We start from the raw sequence: 24,876 nt of genomic DNA, 5'->3' as shown, positions 1-24,876 counted from the left end.
TCAAACCTCTCGACTCGGGCATGAGTCTGAAATACCAATTTAATCTCTTGGAACATCTTATATGCTCTGTGGCATTAAAAACATTTTTGAAGTCCCGGTTCTAAGCCATAAAGCATGGTGCACTAAACTATCAAGTAGTCATCATACCGAGCTTTGTCAAACGTTCATAACGTGTGCATATGCTCCTACAATAGGTCTGTCACCTAGTGGTGCATCAAGGACATAATTTTTCTGTGCAGCAATGAGGATAATCCTCAGATAATGGATCCAATCCGCATCATTGCTACTAACATCTTTCAACTTAGTTTTTCTCTAGTAACATATCAAAAATAAATGGGGAAGCTATGCGCGAGCTATTGATCTATAACATAGATACAAATACTATCAGGACTAAGTTCATGATAAATTTAAGTTCAATTAATCATATTACTTAAGAACTCCCACTTAGATAGACATCCATATAATCATCTAAGTGATCACGTGATCCATATCAACTAAACCATGTCCGATCATCACGTGAGATGGAGTAGTTTTCAATGGTGAACATCACTATGTTGATCATATCTACTATATGATTCATGCTCGACCTTTCGGTCTCAGTGTTCCGAGACCATATCTGCATATGCTAGGCTCGTCAAGTTTAACCCGAGTATTTCTGCGTGTGCAAAACTGTCTTGCACCCGTTGTATATGAACATAGAGCTTATCACACCCGATCATCACGTGGTGTCTCGGCACGACGAACTTTGGCAATGGTGCATACTCAGGGAGAACACTTGTACCTTGAAATTTAGTGAGAGATCATCTTATAATGCTACCGTCGAACTAAGCAAAATAAGATACATAAAGGATAAACATCACATGCAATCAAAATATGTGACATGATATGGCCATCATCATCTTGTGCCTTTGATCTCCATCTCCAAAATGCCGTCATGATCTCTATCGTCACCGGCATGACACCATGATCTCCATCATCTTGATCTCTATCAACATGTCATCACATGGTCGTCTCACCAACTATTGCTTTTGCAACTATTGCTATCGCATAGAGATAAAGTAAAGCAATTATATGGTGCTTGCATCTTATGCAATAAAAAGACAACCATAAGGCTCCTGCTAGTTGCCGATAACTTTAACAAAACATGATCATCTCATACAACAATTTATATTTCATCACGTCTTGACCATATCACATCACAACATGCCCTGCAAAAACAAGTTAGATGTCCTCTACTTTGTTGTTGCAAGTTTTAGGTGGCTGCTACGGGCTGAGCAAGAACCATTCTTACCTACGCATCAAAAACCACAACGCGGTATAGTGATTGCTTTTTGATCTTCAGAAATAATCATGTTCATTGAATCTGATTCAACTAAAGCTGGAGAAACAGACACCCACTAGCCACCTGTGTGCGAAGCACGTCGGTAGAACCAGTCTCGCATAAGCGTACGCATAATGTCGGTCCGGGCCACTTCATCCAACAATGCCATCGAATCAAGAATCAACTAGTGACGACAAGCAATATGTATATACCCACGCCCACAACTCCTTTGTGTTCTACTCGTGCATATAACATCTACGCATAAACCTGGCTCGGATGCCACTGTTGGGGAACGTAGTAATTTTAAAAAAATCCCACGCACATGCAAGATCATGGTGATGCATAGCAACGAGAGGGAAGAGTATCGTCCATGTACCCTCATAGACCGTAAGCGGAAGCGTTATGAGAACGCGGTTGATGTAGTCGAACGTCTTCAAGATCCGACCGATCCAAGTACCGAACGCACGACACCTCCGAGTTCAGCACACGTTCAGCTCAATGACATCCCACGAACTCCGATCCAGCAGAGCTTCACGGGAGAGTTTCGTCAGCACGACGGCGTGATGACGGTGATTATGTTGCTACCAACGCAGGGCTTCTCCTAAGCACCGCTACGATATGATCGAGGTGGATTATGGTGAAGGGGGCACCGCACACGGCTAAGGGATCAATGATCAACTTGTGTGTCTATGGGGTGCCCCCTGGCCACGTATATAAAGGAGTGGAGGAGGGGGTAGGGCCGGCCCTCCTATGGCGCGCCCTGGGGATTCCTACTCCCACCAGGAGTAGGATTCCCCCCTTCCATGTAGTAGGAGTAGGAGAGAAGGAAAGGGAAAAGAGAAGAGAAGGAAGGAGGGGGCGCCGCCCCTTCCCCTAGTCAAATTCAGACTAGGCCTAGGGGGCGCGCAGCCTCCTCTCTCTCTCTTTCCCCTAAAGCCCAATAAGGCCCATATACTCCCCGACGAATTCCCGTAACTCTCCGGTACTCTGAAAAATACCCGAATCACTCGGAACCTTTCCGATGTTCGAATATAGTCATCCAATATATCGATATTTACGTCTCGACCATTTCGAGACTCCTTGTCATGTCCCCGATCTCATATGGGACTCTGAACTACCTTCGGTACATCAAAACACATAAACTCATAATACCGATCGTCACCGAATGTTAAGCGTGCGGACCCTACGGGTTCGAGAACTATGTAGACATGACCGAGACTCATCTCCGGTCAATAACCAATAGCGGAACCTGGATGCTCATATTGGTTCCTACATATTCTACGAAGATCTTTATCGGTCAAACCGCATAACAACATACGTTGTTCCCTTTGTCATCGGTATGTTACTTGCCCGAGATTCGATCATCGGTATCTCAATACCTAGTTCAATCTCGTTATCGGCAAGTCTCTTTACTCGTTCCGTAATGCATCATCCCGCAACTAACTCATTAGTTACATTGCTTGCAAGGCTTATAGTGATGTGCATTACCGAGAGGGCCTAGAGATACCTCTCCGACAATCGGAGTGACAAATCCTAATCTTGATCTATGCCAACTCAACAAGTACCATCAGAGACACCTGTAGAGCACCTTTATAATCACCCAGTTACGTTGTGATGTTTGGTAGCACACAAAGTGTTCCTCCGGTATTCTGGAGTGGCATAATCTCATAGTCATAGGAACATGTATAAGTCATGAAGAAAGCAATAGCAACAAACTAAACGATCATCGTGCTTAGCTAACGGATGGGTCAAGTCAATCACATCATTCCCTAATGATGTGATCCCGTTAATCAAATGACAACTCATGTCTATGGCTAGGAAACTTAACCATCTTTGATCCAACGAGCTAGTCAAGTAGAGGCATACTAGTGACACTTTGTTTGTCTATGTATTCACACATGTACTAAGTTTCTGGTTAATACAATACTATCATGAATAATAAACATTATCATGATATAAGGAAATATTAATAACAACTTTATTATTGCCTCTAGGGCATATTTCCTTCAATTACTTGCAACATGATTTCTCCCGTGATCTCAAGAACAAAAGTAACTACTCACAAGTGATAAACATGCTCAAGATTAGAGGGGTATTAAATAGCATAATGGATCTCAACATATAGTCTTCAACCAAATAAACCATATAGTAATCAACTAGAAGATCATGAGCCGTGCTATGCGTAGATGCAGGTTTCGATCTAGAATACATGGAGATGTATGGGTATTGCATAATATAATTAGGTAGTAGATGAGATCTATTGCTGAAAATTACTTATGCGGGTGACAGATGAAATCTGTTACCCGACGTTCTTGTTGCTTCCCTAGAATTTGCGTTTTCTCAATCTCGAGACAACATGGTGGAATTTGACAAAGTTCTGGCAATCCGTGATCCTGATTGGTCATGGAAGTGCTATCAGTTCTTTGGGTTCTGCCATAGTCAAAAGAAAGATGAAATTCACAGATGAAAGGGCATTGCAGATATGATCTGCACGGGGGTCATGCGTATGACGAAGTTTAGTATGGGGCTCGATATTTAATTATCTCGTGTTTCATACACCCCGAGATGTTAATCTAGCAACTTGAATAATCATACTTGATGATAAAATGTTGGTAGGTTCGGTTTAAGTCAAAACCTTAGAAGCCACATAAAATAAATTTTTGCATAAACCGATTAGAGGCGTCTAACTTGGTTTTGCAAGATGTGCATGTGATGTGGTATAGCAATGCTCATATTCAATTTGATTATGTATGAGATGACTATATGATGTAATTAACATGACTTGCGTGTCATGATTCGGCATGATAGCTGGAGCCATATGATTGTCACTTTAATGACCTGCGTGTCAACCATAAGTAATGCACTTATTTTATTAGCTATAGAGATAGCAATATTATCTGGTGCATCAACAGGGTGGTGGCAATCTTCGTGAAGGTGAACACCGACGCGAATGCCAAAGACGAAGGAATGAAAGACTTCTCCGTCATAAAGGGCTATACCATATCATGCTATTATGAATTGTCTAAGATGTTTATCCCTTTGATGCACCCTTTTTGATTGCGCGGTAGTCGCTTTTTATTAGGGTGATCTCTCACTAAAATATCAAGTAGTTAGTGTTCTCCCAAGTGTAGCACCATTAGGGCACCTATCTTTTCAGGGTGTGCCATGGATGCATGGGTACGAACGATTAGAGAAGTGTGAGGCGGGTGAGGTCAGACCTCGCAGCAAGATCACTTAGTTGTCTTGACGTTCATGGCAGGACCGTCCTGAGCTCGGAACACACGCATCGAAAGATGAGCAAGAGACACATAGAGATGTGATCGGCAAGTTGGCCTACCGATTAAAATTCCCGTTATGAGATGATGATTCTATGGCGATGAATTGAAGTCTGGATCTTGTATCACTCAAAATTAATTATGAGAGATATTGATTTGAGTGGGAGCGCACAGTTGAATTAACATGTTTAATTCTAAGTGCAATTAATTATGAACACTGTCTAAGTGTTTCTTGCAAAATAGTTGTAGAATAATGGCTCGTGTTTCCACCTTCCCTGTTAAAATTGAATAGCTGTTAAATATCTGGTTAAAAATTTATGATTGGTAACACAATATGAGGATTGTCCTCAAAAGTGCCGAGAAGGACTTTCTCCTATCGCATGCTTTCCGTATCCTCCCGCTAATGCTATGGATCATGTGACTCTCGTCCTTCGATCCAAAATCTAGAATTCTGTTACGATCAAGTGGAATATGTTTGCTTCCATGAAACCCAAACTTTGAAAGTTGGGATAGTTATATGATATTCATGGAACTGAAAATTATTTTCAGATACAAACAAAGCAATGTTTGTTTGCAAGTATTAGTAAAAGTGTTTACTATGCATTTGACTGTTGGGAAAGGGATCCAGAAGAACGCTTGTCATATAATGAAAGGTGAATAAAACAACAACTTAAAGAGAAAGGAAGTGTCCAAAGGGCGTTAGTATGACTTACACGCCTAGGAAGTCTGGGGCTAACGCCACTCTTAAGTTTTGTGCTTCTTTTGCAAGTAGGAGAAATACTAAAAGTTAAACAGTTAGAAGTATAAAGGCAGAAAGAAAGATGACTGGAATATCCAGCTCATGTATGAATGTCATACAAGTTTTTGATGTATAGTAGGCTGGTCAAAGAGATAGTTCTTGGGAATTATGGTTAAACATCTTAATCACTAATTCTTGGGTATTGTGAGTTAATCACAAAGATACCCACTCGATTGCATTCTATTGCGAATCAATGTAAGAGCTACTATGGCCTAAAAAGACTAGCCAGAAATGAGGTTAAGGTATACACAGGGAACATAGTAAATGTTACTATACCTTCCATCGGTGTATTGCCATCTGTATTTATTTTCATAATTCATTTAGAGTTTTACAAACTCTAGCCCATTGCATAAGGTATATTGCAAGAAGGTTGTTCATAAGAGAACTTTTTATGTTTGATGTTATGAATAACACAAGGGCCATACTTTCATTATGAATGAGATGTATGTTATGAATATTGATAATAATACAATACCTCCGGGTTTACTTTCATAATTCATTTTAGAGTTTCATACACTCTAGCCCATTGCACAATGTTTGTTGCAAAAGAGTTGTTCAGAAAAACAACAATTGTTGTTAAGTATTATGAATAACATGAAGGGCCATGCTTCCATCCAAGATGGGATGTATGTTATGAATATTGATGGTAATATGATACATCCATAACACTGACGCTAAATGTCGCAAGACTAAAATAATACCACACAAGTGTGGCCCTACATTTGGTCACATTGGAGAAACCCGCATGGAAAATTCCATTATGATGGATTTTGAAGTATTTTTGATTTTGAATCATCTGACACTTGCAGCTTTCCTCCGAAAAGTGAAGTGACTAAAATACCGTTCACAGGCCATAAGGAACGAACAACAAACTTATTAGTGATCATACATTTGATGTGTGTAGTCCGATAAGTGTTGTTAGTGGTGGATTTATTTATCTCCAGAAATGACTCAAGTAGATATATGGATATTTACTTGATGAGACATAAGTATGGATCTTTTGAAATCATTCGAAAGGTTTCCAAAAATGAAGTAGAAGTTATTGTAACAAGAAAATTATGTTTCTGCAATTTGATTGCACAAAAGAATATTTGAATTACATGTTTAGCGAATGTCTAATGAGTTATGAAAGGGTTTCATAACTTGCACCTCCTGGAACACCACTGCAAGTGGAAAGTCCGTGGAGATGTAATCTAACCATTTATGACATGGTAAGGTCAAAGATGACATAAATAAATTTGCCATTATCCCTTTTAAAGTGATGCTTTAGAGACTGCGGCTTTTACACTGAAAAGAGCTACATCGGGTCCGTTGAAATGAAGCCATGGTATGGTACGCCCAACCATGTTATTTCTTTTCTTAACATTTGGAATATGGGGCTTGTGTAAAAGGTTACAAACCTATTCCAAATCAGACAAGTGCTACTTTGTAGGTTATACCAAAATGTTGTGTATTCCTCCCTCACTATACCGAGGCAAATAGTTTTACTGCGAAGCGGTGTGCTTTTAAAGAAAGTGGTTCTTTCAAAAAGGTGAGTGGGAGAATAGTGCAACTCGACGAGATAAACAGTATCTTCGTCATTAGATCAAAGGAAAGAGACCTTGGAAGTAATTCTAGAGTTTCCTACTGCGACTGATACGGAAGTCTCTACAATAAAATGTATGAACTTCGGTCGAACTTGCAGCTGAACCACGTAGGCAAGGCTCGTGCAAACCTCTCAGGTGCGCAAATGAGATATTTTTGTTAGACAACATTATACCTACGGTACACAAGGAAGCGTTGATGGGCCCTCACTCCGAAATTGGCTAAATGCCAATACAACCCGAGTTAGTTTCCATATAAGTGATTCAAGATTAAAACCTTGATACACCTTTCGTAAGACTTAGAGTCTAACGAATATTTATCAAACTTAAAACTAATACTGATAAAAATGTTTTATCCATAAAGCTCGACTTGTTGAAATAACGAGTTCAAGAGTTGACTATGATGAGGTTGTTTTCATCGTAGCGATGCTTAAAGCCGGTTCGGGTTGAACTAGAAATTAATACATATTTCAATCATGAGATATGAAACATGGATGACAATAGGATTTCCATCTGATGAAAATGAAACCAAGGACTTGCATGTGTTACAGTCCAAGGCATTTTGTCTATCCAGAGGATGCTAGTAAGGGTGCAAACTTCAGAGTTCCAGCGATGGACAGAATAGAGCAAAATGGAGTTTGAATCTTCGTGCTTTGATGAAATGGTCAAAGGGTTCCGACTTCATCAATGGGTAACGAAGATGATTGTAATTCAAGAAAGTAAGTAGGAGCGTAATAATATTTCTAAAAACCTTGTGTGCTTGACACATTGTTAATTGGAAATAAATTTCTTGACACGAATTAGGACTTCATTTGAAATTGTTTTTGATGAAGTGCTTAGGCTAAATAGCGTCAATATTAGGCATGATGATCTATGGAGATAGATTTACCTAATATGGCTAAGCAATGAATACATATTGACAAAGTGCTAAAACCTATTTAGCATTTAAAACGCCAAGGAGTGATTCTTGACTAAGTCACATGGAAAGAGTTTTTACAAGACTCGATGTCCCAAAACACTGATGAGTAAAATACATGATGGAGATTCCACACACCTTCGTGTTTTGGATTAATCATGTATTCCATGGTATGTAAAAACAACCAGATATGTCCAATACTCCCAAGCTGTTGCGAGTATAGATACCAAAGTGATCAAAAGTACTGATCATGGGACAACAGTGAAAAATGATCATTGAGTACTAAAGTAGCACCGGTGACATGTTTTCTCGCAAGTGGAGAGATCATGAAGAGTTCATTGTAAAAGGTTACATCGATACAATCTTCATCATTTCTCCATGCGATTTTCGATTTAAATTGAGGGTTTTGTGTAACACACAATATGGTGGTGCAGTTAGTTGGAAATTGTTCCAAACAAGTTACTGTGGCGAATTCTATAACAGAGGCGAAGTGTGTTGCCACTTTAGAAGCGACAAAGACAAAGACGTTGAATCATATAGTTCATTCATGAACTTAGTATGGTTCCTAGAAGGCTTTGGTCAATGGGACACTATTGCAGATAGTTGCTCCATAGCTCAGTCAGAGGAATCAGGTTTCGACCAATGATTCACATATATACAAAGCCAAGTCCGCACAAAATATGAATTTTGTGAAAGCGTGAAAACGTGAGGATATGCAGAGATACACACTGAGATGAAATTGTCAGATCCGATGGACATCAGGCTATACCACATGCAAAGCATTTTTTACACGAGTATGCCATAGGTGTAAAGTGCATTAGCATTAACTAGATTATTAACTCTAGTGCAAGTGGGAGTCTGTAGGAGATATGCCCTAGAGGCAATAATAAATGTTATTGATTATCTCCTGGTTCATAATTATGTTTATGTTTCCATGCTATAACTGCTATGGTTCTCGAGTCTGCAATAACACGAGGCTCGAAGGAAGACTCATATGCACGTGTGGAATAATAAACGGTAAGAAGTATTCTTAGTCTGGCCTCTAAGACTAGCTCAAGTGTTGCATGATGGTTCTATTTTCCTAATCATGGGCATGTCAATGCCAGCAACTTTGAGGGCACAATGTTAAGAGAACATTTGTGTTGAATCGACCCGGATTGATGTTATGCTAAGAGATTCATTCGTCGCAAGTTAATGGTACATAACACAGAGATGATTAACGTTTGCATGATTCCTTAGACCATGAGAGTATCGAGTTTCTTCATGCTTGCTTCATGAACTTTGGGGTTTGTTAAATGTCATCCGTAAATGAGTGGCTATTACGGCGGCTTATGGGTTCATGGAAAAGTGTGTCAAGTAACTTGATAGCTCAAGATTGGGATTTGCTCCTCCGATGATGGAGAGATATTCTCGGGCCCTCTCGGTGTTACGGTATCCATCATCGTCTGGCCAGACACAGTGTGATTTGATCACAAGGATGCCGAAACACGGAAACGAGAAAAGAGAACAAAACCAGTAACGAGGTAACTAGCATAGTGGACAAATTGTTGATCCACAGGAATGCAATAAATCTCACCTCGGGTGTTTGTGACATATCGCGAAGCAACAGGAATAGCTCACGGCAACTGGAGGTTCACTCGAATATTCATTCGTGTGGGTATAGGGGTCAATATGGGTGTCCACGGCTAATTTATAAAAATCGTGCATTTAAAAAACCATATTCAAAAAATGTTCATGACTTTAAAAAAGTTTAAGTAATTATAAAAATGTGATTTTAATTTTTTAACGAATTTCAAAAAATATTCGTGAATTAAAATAGAAGGACCACGAGTTCATGATTATGATTTTGAAAAGTTTCATGAATTTATGATTTTGAAAAAAAATGTTCATGAATTCAAAAATGTTTGTGAATTCATGATTTTGTAGAAATCACGAATTTGAATAAATCTTTGTGAATTCAAAAACTGCTCACGGTTTCAAATTGTTTTCATTAGTTTTGAAAATATCCACGCGAGATGAAAAAACATAAATGTAAAACCAGAAAAAAGAAACAAGAGAATAACAATAAAACCCATCCTAGGAAGGTTCAAATCTCCCGTAGAAGCCTAATTGGGTTTGCCCAATATGAAACGTAGCGATCGCAGGTGGTATGCAATTGGTCGCTACCCAGCAACCTGCGCGATAAACAGCAAGCGCCTAAAAAATCTCCACTGGTGTTGTGAATTGTGATTTGTATTTTTCTGACATAGTATTAGATACCAGTATTATCTACGCCATTGTATTTCTTTTAGTTTTTTACCCCTTAAAAAAATCTTTCAGTTTTTACTATAAACTGATGCAGTGCACCTGGTGCACACAAAGTCCCGGTCCATGAGATAACAACAGCTAAGATACCCACCAATCCTGCAGTATGCCCCTAGACTCATTAGGGCTCCTTTGGTCCACATGATTCTAACCCATGAATAGTGATGTTGCTATTCAGTAGTACGAGTATGTCTCTGAACTGTTACTAGCAGCAGGCACCATTGAGTGCTGCTGCGACCGAGCACCATCTATGCCTTTACATCATTGTGTTCTCTAAACTTTTCCGCGCACCTTTCCTGGCAATAATTGGGTCCATTGATAGAGTGGTCAGGAACTGACAGTCCTTCTCAGGCTCAGATCAGATGCATGACATGCCATCGTATCACCATAAGCTGTTTGCTCGCTGGCTGGGAGATGCCATCGGAGATTCAGAGTTGGACAAGAGTCAGAGAGATGGTGCCCAACACTAACCCAATCCTGTGCCCTAGCAATCAACATCAACTCTGCGCCAGAGTCACCATTCAAGATGTGTTTGCGCACCCTAATCATGCATCATTTGGATTTGTATGTGTTAGTGAACTGTTCTTTTTTTGGGGAGAACTGTTCACGATCATGTTGGCCGTAATAATATTGTTCGGTTCAAGAATTGCCACGACAAAAGCGCATCGGCAGAAATTCTTCAGATAACCACAAGGAGAAAAAATTTCTGAAATAAAACACAAGTAAAAGAGGATATAATTGAACATAAACATGGTGGGTTCATATATCTGTCTGATCCAGTTACACAGATGATTCGACGAATTTCGAGCACTATGTATTACCAAAAACTCTTGTTTATTCCGCAAGCTCGCCAGGTCCAACGAAGGAGGGAAATGGAGAGGGGAGGAAGAGATTGCTTCTGGGAAGAACTCTATACATGTGCACTCAAAGCATTCTTATTGCGGGAAGCTGCCTTCAGTATGAACTTGAAGAACTTCAGTTGCTGGGCTTTTGCTCTGCACCCGATGATGCCTGAAAAGGGTAAGAAGTAACACATTTCAGGTATGGTTGGTGTGAAATTCAGGTCTCTCAACAGCAATGACAATTAAAAGATGTGAAAAATCCAGAAAAAGAGCAAATGCTCTTGTCGCGTGCTAGGATTAACAGCTCTGATAATGAACACTTACCCCAACTGATGTGACGAAACTGCAGACTGCACATTTGACGGACCTCGCGCCATACTGGTACATGAGCAGCATTCGACAACTCCCGCAGTTTACATGCGCAACCTGATTCGCTGCGGCCAAGCACAAGATAGAATTTGTCATTCAGAGTATTTGAGATTTGATGAGCACACATCAGCTCTATGCACTCATCCTTCTGAGTTCTTAGAACCTGTGGAGCATCTTCAGAAGTCAGGACCCAATGCTAGTGGTATCTTTCAATCTTTTTGTTTGTGAATCGTTCAGTAGTAACTGTAGGACATGTTTGTCAGACTTATAGTAAAACTAGGAGATATTGATCAAACTTTTTGGTAGATCCGGGAGATCCTTGTCAAACCATTTGTTTTCTGCATCACAACAAATGCATACATCCTACTGTCCAATTTTGAAGAGTGCGACTTCAGGATAAGCCAATTTTACGATGTTAACGGTTATCGACTGATTGCTAGAGCTTTTCCAACCTCAGAACACATTCTGCTCAGAAGGAGGATTTTACATACACGAATCAATGTCAACATCGTTTTGAAAAGGGAATCAAAACCAGCAGCATATACCACTTGCAACCCGGGAAGAGAGAGAGAGAGAGAGAGAGAGAGAGAGAGAGAGAGAGAGAAGCTTTGGTCGATGTACCTTCCATTGCCAGGTTGACAGTGTGGCAGCAAGAACACTGTACACTTGTGGCGCCGCGTATGTACATGAGAAGAGTGTGGCATCCTCCACAAACTAGCTGCGCCATTTCAGTCCCTACACCGAATCAGGGTGGAAAATATGTTCAGAGAACTGCACTTGAGGATAGTTTCCAGCTAATGTAACTTCTCACAGTCGATTAGAATGCACACTACTGTCTTCTATACTAGTAATAATAATCTTGTAAATATGGAACTCAATGTTCAGCTGCCACATTACTTACAAATCCTTGATGAGCAAAATGAGATTGATGTGCATACCGGGAGCCGGAACAGCGGTCACCGTACTGCAAACTGCGCAGCAGACCGACGTTGCGCCGGCAGGATACATGAGCAGATTCCGGCACCCAGAGCAGACAAGTTGGCTTTGAGCTCCTGAAATTGCACAAGCATGGGACCTTAGTTACGAAATTTCAGCTGCTGAAGCTCACCTACCAATAACCAAAAGTTACATTTCAGAAAAGCATTGCAACAGCAAAATCAGCAGAGAAACATCTATGGGTTAATTGATATCTCGGGCTTATTCTGTTCTATCAGAAATTCGGAGACAAAAATAGCAGATGAAAAATCAGCTCCTATAGACTTTTTAGTCCAAAAATCATGAAGAAGCCAGAGCGTTATGCCGTTAACATCTTGGTTTTCTGGGTAGCCAAGAAACATCAATCAAAATAATAGTTTCTCAAAAAACAAAAAAGGGGAGCATCAAAGGATTGCCAAAGCCGTCTCCGTTCTTGCAGTACCCAGCCGGCGACCATACCTGCATTGGGAGCGGGTGGTGTGAAGGGCACAGGAGGAGTTGGGTAAGGGGCAAGAGGAACCGGCATTGCCGTGCCCGCGGCTGCCTGCACCGGCGTCGCCGTTGCTGCCGACTGGACTTCGCACGCTCCGGCGGAAATCGAGGGCTGGGAACAGGTTGCCCTCCCCTACATGAAACCCTGCAGAAAGCGTAGGAGATTCTGGTGAAAATACCTCAATTTTACAGGGAAAAGGTGTACTAGGAACCATCAAGATCATAGCAAGACAGAGTACAGTTGAGCCGTGTACGCCCGAGGCAAATCAAGCGTCAAGCAAGCAATTAGACAGACGGAGGGTCGCCTTCGGGCACTCGTCGCGGGGCGCCGAATCACCTGCTCGTTGCTGGACTGTGCTGTGCCGCCACCGACGCTCGTCGCCGCCGTCGAGCACGAGGAGGAAGGCGGCTCGCGCTTGCCCGGTTCAGAGGAAGAGACGGATCCGCATGGCGCCACCCCGGGCAGACGAACGCCTCCGGCTCGGCTCGCGTTGCTGAGCTCGATCTGGTGCAGATTTCGAGACGAATAAGTTTTGGTTTGCTCAGTATAACAACATGAGTTGGAGGGAATGCGGCAGATAAGGTAAAGCACGATACCGCTGTGGTCGAGAACGTGGGCTCTCTCTCTTATCCGCCTATGCCATGTGGGCCCCATCTAAACTCATTATGCTATCCTGTTTCGTGTGATTTTTTGATTTTAGAAATCACTGTGAACAATTATTTACGTATTGGTGTCGCTGGGTTGGTAGATGCTTTGGTGTCGCTGGGTTTTCGCCCCATGATGAACTGCCGGATGATGGGTGTTTGTCGTGGGTTTCCCAGCGATGCTTTGAGCCCGCTTCCCCTTTCTAAGTTTCCTGAGTGGTCATGTTGAACTGATGTTATTTCCGTTATGAGAGTAATGAAAAGGGGTAATGCCCGGTTCAAAAAAATTTATTTACGTATTGTGCTACATGTGGCTTTAGATTAAAATAAGCAAGAAATTTACCATAAACATGTTTATCTCTTCAAAGATCACATGTTCGGTACTTTATTTAGAGTTCTTGTGTTTCCTCATTTCCCGCGTTACAACCGGCTCGCTGTGAAAATTTATGTGTTTCTCATTCATCTATTTTTCATGTGAATTACTTTCGTATTTCTATATTTTTTTTTGTTACTCCGCATTTCCAAACTGGCCTAAGAGGAGAAGCATCACCGAGCACCGATACTTATGGCCCAATCCTATGATTAGTTGGTGGATGCATAAAAGCAAGGGACTCATCAGTTGGCACATTTTCTCCCTCTATATATCTCTCTCTTTCTATCCTTTTCTCCCTCACGCGGTGTGGGAGTTGAGGTCGACACATTTAAGGGAGAAGAAGAAAGAGAGCTAATGATAGGCGGCCAAAAAGGTATATCCAAAAGTTGTTCACGACTTACAATGACTTTTCTTTTTGTGAATTCAGAGACAATTTTGTGCTTTAGTATTTTTCCATGGTTATCACCATATCTCTAGGAAAAGGACCACCCCAATTGATAGTTTTTTCGCAAAGTTCTATGACGCAAAATTAAGCATAGACTTATTATCATTGATCCAATGGTACACACAAGGCACCTTAAGATCTTTGAAATATTACCTCGTTTGTATGGCCTCGAAGCAGTCCCCAATTTGCGCTTCCCAACATCCTAGTCATACATGATGCAACCATCTCCCCCAAATTTAGGATGCATCTCTAAGTAGGTAGTATCAAACACATGAGAATGATACCAATCAATTCATTATGTGTTATGTCCATGGTTTTTCAATCTTTGACATGACAAAACGAAGTGACGACTAAAGAAAGATAAGCACGCCATAGTTGACACACTGATTTGTGTTCACATTAGTTCTCTTTGGCAACGCAAAGATTAAACCAAGCCTAGGCAAATATATGGGATAAGCGAACTAGTCGATAGTTCATGAAATTCCTTTAAACGGATGAGGCATGTAAAAGTTACATGCAGTTAAAATATTTAATTTAGACAATTCGATTTTTGTTCTCTACGCAAACAAGGACGGACATAGTACATAAGGTACACCGAAGCAGTTACTCACATACTCGCATTATATTTCGCCACGTCATATACACGTAAAAACCAGAGTTTGTGGTCCCATCACCAAAGCTACAAATGAGCAAAGAAATGTGCGGCCACTACCCAGTGAGATAGGATGAGAACCAATCAATGATGCATTATTTCACGTTTCAGATTGAGGAAACAGTTAACTGCGAAGATGTCCAGAAGGGACCAGACTCGTACACACAATCCGGCTCCACGCACGTCGTCACACAGTAAAAGTTATGGACTATTTGTTGACGAGTGTTGCATCATAGACTCAGTGACCTCTTGTATAGCTAATGCATGTGTCACAATTAAAGGAGTAGACAAACAATTTCACCCAAAAAAATGAAGTAGACAAACTGAAAAGCATACATAACTGAGTTTATTTGCCATCTATATCGTGGAGAATCATTACAGCCATATATACTTCTTATTTTATAATAAAATAAAATAAAGTTAGAAGCGCTTTGTTTGTACACAACATGTAGTGCAAAATTACACATGTTTCAAAAGAACAGAAGCAATCTGGAACTGTTTATGACCAACTCTAGTTTTCAAGCTACATCACAAGATGAATGTGCGCTACAGGATTTCGTTACGCTCTACCAGCAAACTTGCTTCTTTTCAAGCACAAAACCTTGTACACATGCAACAACTGCGTCGGAACTTACACAAATTACGGTGAGCGATCATCCATGCACATGCGACAAATTGTAATCCTTAGAAAAGACTAGAAAGGCAAAGTACTTAACTAGTTTCAACACATACAACCTACAAATATTACAAGAAAACACACCCCCAGAGATTGTGCCAAGAATAGGCAAGTTGGCCCAGCTAGCTACGGTTGGTTGAACATTGTGGCTGGGACCAAGTTGACGTATGTTGCAGGGTAGAGGTCGACGAGTGCCTCTCATGTCCCTTTGCTGCGGTGACTGACAAATAATGGATGAGTGGCTGACAATAGGCACGTCCCCACTTGGTAGATCCCCATGATCTCTTGGACTCCCACATACAGACAATTCATCTGTGTTTATCATATACTTACATCATTTCTACATCGTGAAATCTTAATCTTATCCTTTGCCCCACCAGGAAATAAAGAGCAAAAGACCACACACATCAATGAAAACCATAGGCACCATTGATGAGTGTTGTACTGTGTGTCCTATTAATATCTAAATCTATGCAAATGAATTAATTCATCTTGTAAAAGATGGCAATCCTTAGTTAGAAATAGAATTCGTGCATATCGGTTGTGGACTCTACCGCAGACATATTGACTGTGTCTCCCGCTTCTTTAGGGTCATGTGAAGATTGAAAGCAATTTAAGCTAGAATTGGTAGTACAGTAAAAGCAGGGGTTAGGCAGATTGATATACCTCAGCCAACCACTTCCAGAGTGAATAGTAGGATAGGGCAGCCAAACCCATAGCTTTCCATCAAGCACCAAATAAGAGATGCTTGCATGATGTCAATACGCAATAGCCAGCCAGGAAAATTTCGTATTGGGTTCATTCCAGTAAAAGTATGAGGTCAAACTAACTAGTGACACACGGTGCTAAGTACCAAGTAGCAATTTAGTCAGTTTAAGAAAAACTCATTGGGTTCATGTTCACTTGAACCCAACACTTACATTCCAGATTAGCCCCTGATGTAATACCAGAGTCATATGCGTGGACAATACAGCCTGCGTAAAAGCCCAGATCTGGACCTGACTCACCAACCTCCAGCCACCAGCCAGAAATGGAGCACCACAAGCTTGCCTGCGAAAGCAGTGTGGGCAAACGACGGCAGGCATCAAGAACACACACATAGAGTCATCATGCTCACGATCATCGTCTGTCAATTATGATGACTGAGATAAGAACGGCCGCCCGTCAATTATGATTGATCGAGTTAAGAGTGCTCAATTTGTGGGGTACTAATCTGCTGCTTAAGTTGCTGCCATGTTGTCTCAGGCGTCATTCGGGAGAGAGGAGCTTGGGGAGAACGACATACTGATTAGTCTTCGCTCCACCATCTCATAGCGGCGAGAAATATCCTAACACGACTGTCAACCGTCACCATCTCGGGGATAGAAGCAGCGGATTAGGATCACGGATTACCTTATCTACCTGCTAACCCTCCTCACTTTTCATATTATAGCACAACATCTCGAGGTTCATGAGAAGTTATAAATCGATTTGCACCACTGCGATAGAAATATATGATTCGATAGAAATATATGATTGTTGAAATACTTACATAAGCATAACTGCATAAGCAAGAGACCACTTTCTGCCTTCCCGAGGGTTCTAGTATCCTATCTGTCTTTATGATAACCTGTTCCAGGCAAATCTGGCAATCCATTCAGTTTAAATATATGGTGAGATGATGTAACTACCATGTAATAAGGAAATCTTCATGTTACCTGAAAATGGTTACATTGTCACACTGGTAGGGTCTGAGACCATATTGCAGATGTCAGTTTAACCCACATATATGTTTACTGAGATATCAAAACCGTTCTGAAATAAAATCTGAATCCTGTAGACTTGAATCGCACTAAAAGCCCAGATCTGAACCTGCCTCGCCAACCTCCAGCAACCAGCCAGAAATGGAGCACCACAAGCTCCCCTGAGAAAACAGTATGGGCGAAGGACGACAGGCATCAAGCACACACACAAGAGAGAGTCATCATGGTCACGATCATCGTCTGTCAATTATGATGACTGAGATAAGAACGGTCGTCTGTCAATTAATGGTCGATCGAGTTAAGAGTGCTCAATTCGTGGGGTACTAATCTGCTGCTTAAGTTGCTGCCATGCTGTCTTAGGTGACATTCGGAAGAGAGGAGCTCGGGGAGAGCGACATACTGATTAGTGTTCGCTCCACCATCTCACAGCAGCGAGAAATATTCTAACATGACTGTCAGCCGTGGCCATCTCAGGGATAGAAGCGGTGGATTAGGATCATGGATCACCTCATCTACCTGCTAACCCTCCTCACCTTTTCATATTAGCACAACATCTGGAGATTCATGAGAAATAATAAATCGATTTACACCACTGCAAGATAAATCTATGATTCAACAGAAATATATGATTGTTGACATACATACATAAGCATAACTGCATAAGCAAGAGACCACTTTCTGCCTTCCCGAGGGTTCTAGTATCCTATCTTCGTCTTTATGATAACCTGTTCCAGGAAATTCTGGCAATCCATTCAGTTTAAAGAAAATATATGGTAAAATGATGTAACTACCATGTAATAAGGAAATCTTCAAGTTACCTTAGAATGGTTCAATTGCCACATTGATAATGTCAGACACAATATATTGCAGATGTCAGTTTAACCAATATTTTTTTTATTGAGACATCAAAACCGTTCTGAAATAAATTCTGAATCCTTACAAAGAGTATCATCATTGCTCTCTTTTTCCATGAATGTAACAAGAATTTCCATCATTTGTCGCATATTTGTTGATTGTTGGAGCAAAATATCATTGGAGACAAATGTCTGAACCTTTCCACCTATTTCTATCCAGCTACAACCAGGCACCTTGTTGCTGCACACGTTTCTCATAAGACTTCTTACCGTTGCAAGCTCACTCCAAGCTCCTGCAGCAGCATAAGCGTTAGATATAAGCACGTAATTTGCTGGCTCGTTTGGCTCCAGACCGAGTAGCCTATCAGCAGCCCACTTTGTCAACTCAATGTTGCCTCGTGTCTTGCAGGCAGCAAGGAAAGCTCCAATTACATCAGTGTTTGTTTGGCAGGAGATGTTGAGTAAAATGTTGTAGGCTTCCTGAACCCTGCCAGCTCTCCCTAGGAGATCAACCAGACAAGCAAGATGCTGTGGACATGGATCAATTTGGTAGTCCGTCGTCATTAGAAGAAAATACTTTAGGCCATGTTGAATGAGTCCAGCATGGCTGCAGGCAGAAAGAACTCCAAGAAACGCAATGCCATCAGGCCGCACGCCTTGTTGGAGCATTCTTTCAAACACATGGATTGCGCTCTTGGCACACCCAAGGTAGGCGAAAGATGAAACCATGGATGACCATGAAACTATGTCTGGGCTATGGATGGCAGCAAATGTCTGTGTTGCTTGTTGAAGAAAACCATTCTTACCATAGGCCATGATCAGAGCGTTGGCTACTTGCAGAAATCCTTGGAAGCCCCTTTTGAGGGCATAAGCATGAAGCTGGGTAGCCTCATAGGCAGCTGCCATGTTGGCACAGGAACTAAGCAAACTGGCAAGCGTGAGCTCGTCAGGCCGACAACAGCACCCATCATCATTCCTGAGCATGGACACGAAAATCTGCAGTGCTTCCTTGCCTCCATCATGGTGGCCATAGCAGACAATGATGGCATTCCAGGATACAGAGTTCCTTAGCAGCATGGCGTCAAACACCCGTCGAGCATCAGCGACCCGGCCGCACTTTGCATACATGTCGAGGAGCGCGGTGGCGACGACAAGGTCCAGCTGGAGGCCCAGCCTGAGAACAAGGCCGTGCGCGAGGAGCCCCAGGAGGTGGCCGCAGGAAGAAGGAGGAGCGCGGACGCTCAGCAAGGTACTGAAGGTGAAGCCGTCGCCCGAGAGGCCGGAGTTCCTCCGCATGGAGGCGAAGAGGGCCCATGAGTCGAGCAGCAGGCCATGGGAGGAGTAGCAGGAGATCATGACGTTCCAGAGAACGAGGTCCCTGTGCGGCGTTTCGTCGAACACCCTGCGCGCGTGCGTGGCGAGGCCGGATTTGGCATAGGCGTCGGCGAGCGCGGTGGCGAGGCGAGTGTCGGAAGCGTGGCCGGACTTCACGAGGAGCGGGTGGATGCGCGCGCAGGCGTGGCGGGCAGTGGCGCCGGCGGTCACGCGGAGGAGAAGACGCAAGAGGAAGCCGCGCGGCCACATCAGACATGCTTTGTCCAAAATTCTTAGCAACTCCCCACCAAGCACCAAGGCACCAGCCCTGTGTTGAGCAAGCGGAGATGAGAGAACGGCCACTGCAGTCTACGGAGCCCGGCAGGCCCTGGACCGGAGCAACTCCTACGCGTTTTGTCCGCTTGCTTTTTTTCATTTATAAGTTGGTTGCTTGCTCGTCGTCTTCTTCTGTGTTTGGATCCGCCGTGCGTTAAGTCAAGGAAGCATTTTCGTCCTCGCGAACGGTCTATCATATTTTTCTGCAAATATACGAAAATTTGATATTAATTTACATAATTTTAAAAAATACGAATATCTCAACCAAATAAATATCTCATAGTTTCCAAGTCAAATAAAATTTAAATTATCTCAAATACGTTTAAAAAAAAGATAGTGGATACATCTATTGGTTGCCTACGTGGACCCACATATGCTCAACCAAATCATCTTCCAGCTGAGCGTGAGTTTTTCAATCACGCATTTGATGATGAAATTCGGTGAACTGTGCAAAGGTTACCGCTCTTCCATGTTCAAGCACAATATTGTCACCCTGAAATTGAAATCCTTGATCATAGATATGTTTCGGTCCATCCTCTACGATCATATTGTGCATGATCACACAAGAAGTCATCACCTCCCACAACTTCTTAGTGCTCCAAGTTCTGGCAGGATACCGAACGATGACCCATTGAGATTGCAGAACACCAAAGGCACGCTCCATATCCTTCTTAGCACTCTCTTGCTCTTGGGCAAATGTATTCTTCTTCTCTCCTACAGGGTTGGGGATTGTCTTCACAAGAGTAGTCCAATGAGGATAGATACCGTCAGCTAGGTAGTATTCTTTGTTATAGTTGCGGCCATTGATCTCAACATTGACCTTTGAGCTGTTGCCTTCTGCAAGCCTTGCAAACACCGGAGGACGTTGATGCATGTTGATATTGTTGTGAGATCCGGCCATGCAAAAGAAAGAGTGCCAAATCTGTAGATCTTGTGAAGCCATAGCCTCGAGTATGACGGCGCAAGCTTTATCATTGCCCCCTATACTGCCCCTGCCAAGCAGAAGGGCAGTTCTTCCACTCCCAGTGCATACAATCTATATATACTACCAAGCATCCCCGAAAAGCCCCTGCTGGCATTCATCGCCAACCGGACTGTATCTGCAGCATTTGGCTCTCTCAAGTACTCAGGCCAAACATTGCTATCACAGTTCACAGCCTTGCAAAATCTATACATGGACTCTAGGCATGTGGACTCGCTCATATGGAGATACTAATCAATGAGATCACCGGGAACTCCCTATGCAAGCATCTGAATAGCTGCAGTGTATTTCTGATAAGAGGAGAAGCCAATCTTTCCAAGGGCATACTCCTACCACCCCCTCCTGGATACGGTTGAACACATTCTAGACATACAGAAACGGCTCCGGAATAGGTGATGTTTGAAGAGCGTGTTGGGGGTCTCGAAGTAGTCCTTCCAGAGTAGGAAATGACCACTCTTCGGTTGCGATTCAACGCCAGAGTGTGCCCTGAGATCAAGCCCCGGAACATCAGCATGGACGACCAGCATAGCAGACACAAATTCCTCATCGTCGGATGAATAATCATCCGAGTCGCCAATAAAATTGTGGAAAAAAATTGTCGGCGGAGTCCATTTGTACCTTGCGGGCAAACCGTCGAACAACTTGCGGGCGTCGTCGAAGAAGCTGGCCGGTGAAGAGCCTCATGACTCCCCATGACTTAGTAGCAGGCTCTGTCGGCGTTCGGCAAGCATGGCGGCATCCGGCAAGCGAGGTCGCCGTGCTTTGTGTGCTTCAGGTAGGGTTGGGCATGGGGCAAGGTGGTGCTGGCAGCGACGTCGGGGATGCTGCGGTGGCGGTGGGGCAAGGCGATGGTGGTGATGACGTTGGAAGGTGGCGTGTTGTGGGGGATGTATGTGGGTGCAGACGGCTGGCATGTGCACCGAAACTAGGCGGCGGCAACGGGTGGGGCGGCCGGGTGTGCTTGTTGTCGATGAGGAAGATGGAATGGCCAATGTGCCACCGACTCACAGGCCAGAGGAGGAGTAGGCGGGCGTCGCACGCTTCCGTTTCATGTCTGCGCCAACACAAACGAGGCCCAAATTTGGGCTTGAAATGGGTCGCGCGACAGACAAAAAGTGGACGCATGTCTGTTTGGGTCTGCGTGTTGGGCTGACTTTTATATCCATTTCGACCCAAATGGACATGCGCAGACAAAATGGGTCGCCGCATTGGAGTTGAGCAACTCCAACACGGTGACCCAAAAGGGTATCTATTTTGTCCGTTTGGGTCGCCAGACCGCTCGGTCATGTCCGTTTTTTCATTTGGGTCGGCCGGTGCACCCAACGGGGTGGACACATTTTGTGACATGTTTGCCCCAGCATTCCATCGAACACCTGGTGGGTGAACTGCCTCGAGCTCCCGCATCGCCGCCTTGAGTTCCTGCGCCTGATACATGTCCCGCTGCCGCGAGCTCCCGCCTCGCCGCAGCCGTGAGCTCCCACACCATCCGCATCTCGTTGTAGTGGCTTCGCCAGCACCGGCCACCATATGCGATGCACGCGAGACGCAGAGCTCCCGCATGCCACAGCACGCGCTCTCTGACCGCGCGTAGCCGCTGACTGACCCACGCCACGGAGCTCGAGCACAGCGGCTGGGCGAGTGCGGGCATGGGAGCGTACACGGCTGAGGGCGCCCGCGCTGTTAGAGGGAAGATCGGCAACCACCCATGGCCACCGCGTGCGGGCTCGACGAGACTAGGCACGCGTGGCCAGGAGAGCTAGTCGTGTGCGGGGAGGCGAGGTTGGGCGTGACATGGGGAGGCAAGGCGAGGCCAGGAGCACCGACTAGGCGAGTGCGGGCATGGCCGGGCGTGACCGTCCCATGAGAGGGGAGGTCGGCAGCCACCCATGGCCACCACGCGCGAGCTCGGCGAGGTCGGGCGCGGCTAGGAGCGTCGGCCGGGGGCGGGGGAGGCGAGGTCGAGCATGGCACAGGGAGGCGAGGCGGGGCTAGCAGTGCCGACTGGGCGCATGAGAGGCGAGAGGCGTGACAAGGTGAACACGGCCAGGAGTGCGGCTTGGGCGCAGGCGAGGCGAGGCCGGGAGCGGCGGGGCTAGTTGGCTAGTGAGCAAGGAAGGCAGGCGTGTCTGACTACTACTGCTCCTGCCCCGGCGACATGGTCATTGCGTCAGATCCCACCGGAGGAAGAGCTGCCACACCGTCGGTGTGCCCGGCTGCGTCGGCACTACGGCGTGCTATGCTATGTGCCGGCGTGGGTGAGCGAGAAAGAGAGGAAATAAGGAGAGAGAAAGGAGTAGGATGGGTGAGCGAGCCCTTTTGTTTGGATGACAGATGAGCCAACATCGACGTGCAGCAGAAGTAGCTAGACGAAGAGGACACAAAAAATTTCCGCTTTGTATCCACTTCGGACCCATTTTAGTCTCCAAGTGGAGACGGAGCGAACAGAAAATGGAAATGGGTCTGCGTGTTGGGCCTTGATTTTTATCTGAGCGGACGCAAACAAACACTGGTGGACAATTTTGGTCACTGCGTTGGAGTTTCTCTTATGTCTCATGGTTGCCCTTTCCCCCTCCATCTCTCTCCTTGTCCAAGAAATCTCGAGTAACTTTCTCCTCTTCACTGGGCATGAACAAAGAATCTTGGTTTTGGTTAAGGCCAACTCCAAAGTAGACCCCAAAAGGATGTCCGCTTTATCCGAACTTTGTCCGTTTGGGTCAGGAAAATGGACGATCGTGTCCGGTTTTGTTGGTGTTCTGGGAACGGGGGTCCCCAGACTTGCCTGCCTGCGGCCGGTGGCGTGGCTCAAGTGGGGGCCCAGCGCGACCCATCTTCATCAGCTCAAGCTCAAGACCCTCGCGAGGGGCCAAGCCTCGCGGGGCGGACGACCGGAAGCTTCCTCAGAGGCAGCCTCATCAGGCAGGCTCACGAGGAGGCGGAGAGATCAAGACGGGGATACCTCACGAGGATCCCGTGACGCAAGCCATGACGATCGAGACCAGGCGGGCGCCGTCCTGCGCAGTGTCCTTATTTCCCCTTTGGTGCAATGGGGGCAAGCACAGGCCAGTCCACCGGGCAAAGGTTACCATTCCGGTGCAACGAGACCAAGACCAGCAGAGCGGCAGGATGGAGGTCACCGTGGAGCCCAAGACAGCGTCATCACCAGTACTTTTGGCAGCCGAAGACCACCTTTGGTCAGGATAACTTGTACTATATGTTCCCCTTCAAAATGGCCAATTGTTGGCACCCTTCCCGCTCATTATTTGGGGAGAGGCCCAGGGCCTCTATAAGTAGAACTAGCCACACAGAGTAGAGGGACATCTAGAAATCTGGTAGAGCCCTAGCAGAGAGAGAGAGAGATGCAATTGAACTCACCCAAGCAGTTCATCGCACCAGCTCAAGAACACCTCTCGCGAGGCTGTTCTTCCCTTGTAGTAATCATCATCAGCCCCTGAGGCAATCCACCACACCACACACTGGAGTAGCGTATTACACCATAACGGTGGCCCGAACCAGTATAAACCTTGTGTCCCTTGTGTTGTTCGTTGTTTCCAGCTTAGATCACGCGAGGAGATTGGACGTAGATCGGTAGGGGAGAGATCTCCGCGCGCATCCCAGTGTTCGAACCTCAAGGGTTTGCCGGAACCCGAAATCCGACATTTGGCGCGCCAGGGTAGGGGTGCGCCGGAATCTTTCTTCTGCTGTTCGCGTACGATCTTCCGTCGTGTCCATGGCTGACGCTCGTCGGGCTCGCGCCGAGCGCTGGGCTGCTCTCGCCACCCGCGTCGCCCAGACGGCGCCCGTCGGCGGGCATTCTCATCGTTCCCCGTTGCCTACCGCCAACGCCGCCACCGGCCCGACGGGAAACGAGCAGCAGGCATCCTCCCAGCATCCTTCGGTTCGGCGGGAGGGCCGCACCGCCACACCGTCGCTGACTCTAGCCGCATCGTCATCCCATGCCCGTCGCGCCCCCACGGACGCCCA

The 24,876-nt window shown here is 44.6% G+C and overlaps 2 protein-coding genes across 5 annotated transcripts; both read right to left on the bottom strand.

Moving 5' to 3' along the window:
• Nucleotides 1–10,910: 10,910 nt before the first annotated feature.
• Nucleotides 10,911–13,488, bottom strand: LOL1 (lsd one like 1). 2 transcript variants are annotated; one of them, XM_087526105.1, is made up of 6 exons: nt 13,214–13,488; nt 12,844–13,021; nt 12,348–12,461; nt 12,031–12,144; nt 11,365–11,474; nt 10,911–11,209 (listed from the first exon to the last, which is right to left on the bottom strand). In XM_087526105.1, the coding sequence occupies exons 2-6, from the start codon at nt 12,908–12,910 to the stop codon at nt 11,174–11,176; spliced, it is 441 nt and encodes a 146-aa protein (XP_087382231.1). In that variant the 5' UTR covers nt 12,911–13,021; nt 13,214–13,488; the 3' UTR covers nt 10,911–11,173. The 2 variants fall into 2 exon arrangements, with proteins under 2 accessions (XP_087382231.1, XP_087382238.1); XM_087526112.1 differs by having other exon boundaries at nt 13,116–13,471.
• A 2,121-nt stretch (nt 13,489–15,609) lies between these two features.
• Nucleotides 15,610–19,977, bottom strand: LOC147991777 (pentatricopeptide repeat-containing protein At2g46050, mitochondrial-like). Of its 3 annotated transcripts, none has more exons than XM_087526100.1 (5): nt 18,228–19,977; nt 18,055–18,149; nt 17,365–17,963; nt 17,199–17,276; nt 15,610–15,979 (listed from the first exon to the last, which is right to left on the bottom strand). In XM_087526100.1, the coding sequence occupies exon 1, from the start codon at nt 19,845–19,847 to the stop codon at nt 18,315–18,317; it is 1,533 nt and encodes a 510-aa protein (XP_087382226.1). In that variant the 5' UTR covers nt 19,848–19,977; the 3' UTR covers nt 15,610–15,979; nt 17,199–17,276; nt 17,365–17,963; nt 18,055–18,149; nt 18,228–18,314. The 3 variants fall into 3 exon arrangements, with proteins under 3 accessions (XP_087382226.1, XP_087382223.1, XP_087382221.1); XM_087526097.1 differs by having other exon boundaries at nt 17,199–17,291; nt 18,055–18,134; XM_087526095.1 differs by having other exon boundaries at nt 18,055–18,134.
• Between the last annotated feature and the right edge of the window lie 4,899 nt (nt 19,978–24,876).

This window comes from Triticum urartu, chromosome 1A, assembly GCF_056163025.1.
Source record: "Triticum urartu cultivar PI428250 chromosome 1A, HENAU_Tu73, whole genome shotgun sequence".
Taxonomy (NCBI): Eukaryota; Viridiplantae; Streptophyta; class Magnoliopsida; order Poales; family Poaceae; genus Triticum; species Triticum urartu.
This window is presented reverse-complemented; position numbering and strand designations above follow the sequence as displayed.

Bases quoted from the DNA above. Each gene is read 5' to 3' on its own strand.
- LOL1 (XM_087526105.1), bottom strand. From the start codon at position 12,910: ATGCCGGTTCCTCTTGCCCCTTACCCAACTCCTCCTGTGCCCTTCACA. The intron at 12,462-12,843 runs GTATGGTCGCCG...GTGCAATTTCAG, and splicing joins ACCACCCGCTCCCAATGCAG to GAGCTCAAAGCCAACTTGTC. The intron at 12,145-12,347 runs GTATGCACATCA...GATTCGGTGTAG, and splicing joins GACCGCTGTTCCGGCTCCCG to GGACTGAAATGGCGCAGCTA.
- LOC147991777 (XM_087526100.1), bottom strand. From the start codon at position 19,847: ATGTGGCCGCGCGGCTTCCTCTTGCGTCTTCTCCTCCGCGTGACCGCC.